This window comes from Rhizoctonia solani, chromosome 9 (assembly GCF_016906535.1).
Source record: "Rhizoctonia solani chromosome 9, complete sequence".
NCBI lineage: Eukaryota > Fungi > Basidiomycota > Agaricomycetes > Cantharellales > Ceratobasidiaceae > Rhizoctonia > Rhizoctonia solani.
Genome location: NC_057378.1, coordinates 1,989,935 through 1,992,251, shown reverse-complemented (window position 1 = coordinate 1,992,251; position 2,317 = coordinate 1,989,935). Strand labels below are relative to the sequence as shown.

General features: G+C 47.8%; 1 protein-coding gene across 1 annotated transcript; it reads right to left on the bottom strand.

Annotated features, from left to right (window-relative positions):
* Positions 1 to 215: 215 nt before the first annotated feature.
* Positions 216 to 1,207, bottom strand: RhiXN_08138 (PHB depolymerase family esterase; the record flags this gene model as incomplete). Its single annotated transcript, XM_043327954.1, has 2 exons — positions 216 to 1,013; positions 1,067 to 1,207. 2 exons carry the CDS (start codon positions 1,205 to 1,207, stop codon positions 216 to 218), a joined length of 939 nt encoding a protein of 312 aa, XP_043183339.1.
* Positions 1,208 to 2,317: the final 1,110 nt, after the last annotated feature.

Sequence of the window (2,317 nt, the reverse complement as noted above, 5' to 3'; positions counted from 1 at the left end):
ATAAGTAGTAGTATTATCCCATACCACCTATCCTAGGGCATCGCTGATGTCCTTTTGTGTGCGTTCTTGAATGGTCCAAATAGGTATTGCAACACTCCGACACGAGAAGAAACAAAAGGCGCACTATGAGATCAAGGTGTACTAATTACATACAATGGCCTATTCATGTGTGTAAGAAAGTGACGGTACAGTGCAGCATACATGTCGGGCAAAAATTAGTTGTTCAAGCCCATCCACTGAATAACCTGGCTAGCCTGGATCGGGAGGTCGTGAGTAACGCCGCTGGCAAGGACGGCTTGAACATTAGGGCCATAGTCTGTCCTAGTCCAGCCTGAACGGGGCCAGTTTTGAGTGGTGGAAGTGGGATTCTGACTAACGCCAAAAACGTTTGTCCATTGCTTGATCTCCTCGTAAAAGTTCTGAGTGTAGAGGGTCGTGTCGGCGGAGCCATGCCAAAGCTGCATCTTGGGCCGAGGGCCAGTATAGCCGGGGAAGCCGGTCCGAGCCTGATCACCCCATTGTTGAGCAGTCTTTATGAGTTTGCCCTGAGCACATTGGCTATTCCACATGCCCGCACCAGCGAAACAACCGTACGGGACGCCCGCGAATGCAGCACCGGCGCGGATCAAGTCAGGATAAGCACCCGCGAGGACGTTGGTCATCATCGCTCCAGACGATGAGCCGGTAGCAAAGACCTTGTTGGTATCAACGTTATACTGGCTGATCAGATACCGGATACCGCTGGCGATCCCGAGAGAGTCTCCGCCGGCGTTATGAGTAAGTGTCTGGGTACTATGGACATCCCAGCACCCTCCGCTATCAGGCGCATCGGGGTACAAGACAATAAAGCCATATTGGTCGGCAAGCTGCTTGTACTGAGTGCCTGAATAATAGGCTTGGGCTGTACCACTGCAGTAATGAATGGCCGTCAGGAGGCCCGGCTTGGACTTGAGGTTTTGGGGAATGTAAACAAAGTTTTCTACGTTTGTAGGGTTAGTGCCAAAGTTCGTAATCTGAAAATATTGGTGAACTATAGCTCTGAGCACATATCGAATGTGAGGTATACCTTGGTTAAGACTCCGCGGGGGATATTGGCACGCGTGACTGGTTGGATTGTGGAGTGAGTAACGTTTTGCGGTGCCGCCGTGGTCGTTACAACACTAGCCAACAGGGTAAGGCAAGCAGCTAGATGGTATGTTGGGCGCATGGTGAAAGCAGAAGTAGGTTGTTAGTGAGCTGACAAGGAGACGAAAGATTCTTTTATAGCAGGCCACGCATATGAGATTATCCTCTCTCCGTACGACATTACTCCGCGATGGGAAACCCGTGACTGTTGCGCGGCCTACTTTCGTGCAGAAGCTCGACTTTGCGTACATCCCGGTAACCGTTGGCAGAATAATTAGCATCAGAAGTTGAATGACACACACTGGCGCCTCTCAATCCAGTCACCCAAGGACACATGACAACAGTCATGGCTGAGAATCCAAGGGGTGAATCAACATCTTCCGATAGAATTACAAATAAGATTCGTTGACGCCAGTTCATTTGAACATAACCTGCGAAAAGTGACGAAACGGTTTATGAGTAATGCTGGGTAAAGAGTGGCCCAACGCAACCATTATCCGAAACTTAAGTATCGAAAAGCTTAAAAGAAAAATTAAATACACAAGGCATAGGTTGTAATTGAGGAATCAGAGACAAGTACATACAATAAAAGATCGATAAATAATAGTTGTGGATTCGGATTTGCCCCTTGAACACCAAAGTTGAATTAATTATAGATCTGTCTCCAGGGCGAAGGTCGTTTCAAATGATCTCATTAATTTGATGTTCTTGATGTTGCACACAGCCAAACACATAACGTCCTCGCGTTGTCCTGGTTGCATTTCTATATGCTATAGGACTGATTGGTCATACTACTAGGTACCTGACTTGGGTTAGAACGGTTGATTTTGGCAATTAATGAAAGGTATTCACTTGCTGTATATTCAGGTTAATTCTGTCAAGGGCCAACACTTCTACTACTAGAAGTACCTCATTCCACTACTCTTCATCGCCATCACTTTTGCCGCTCCATGCCACGTCTTTGGGTAGGCATGGATCGGTTGATCGTTTAGGCAAAACGAGGCTATTTTGGGACCTACCAAAGTGGTTGGATCTCAGTTGACCAGGCGAAGTTGATAGTTTTAAGGTAACCGAAGATCCCCCGCACTGGTCTCCTGGCTACCTGGTTGGAGTAGATGTTCTAATTCACACCGAAAATATGGAGAAGCGTCGGATTAACTCACCGCACCAACGCCCTGCGGCCGCGTAGACA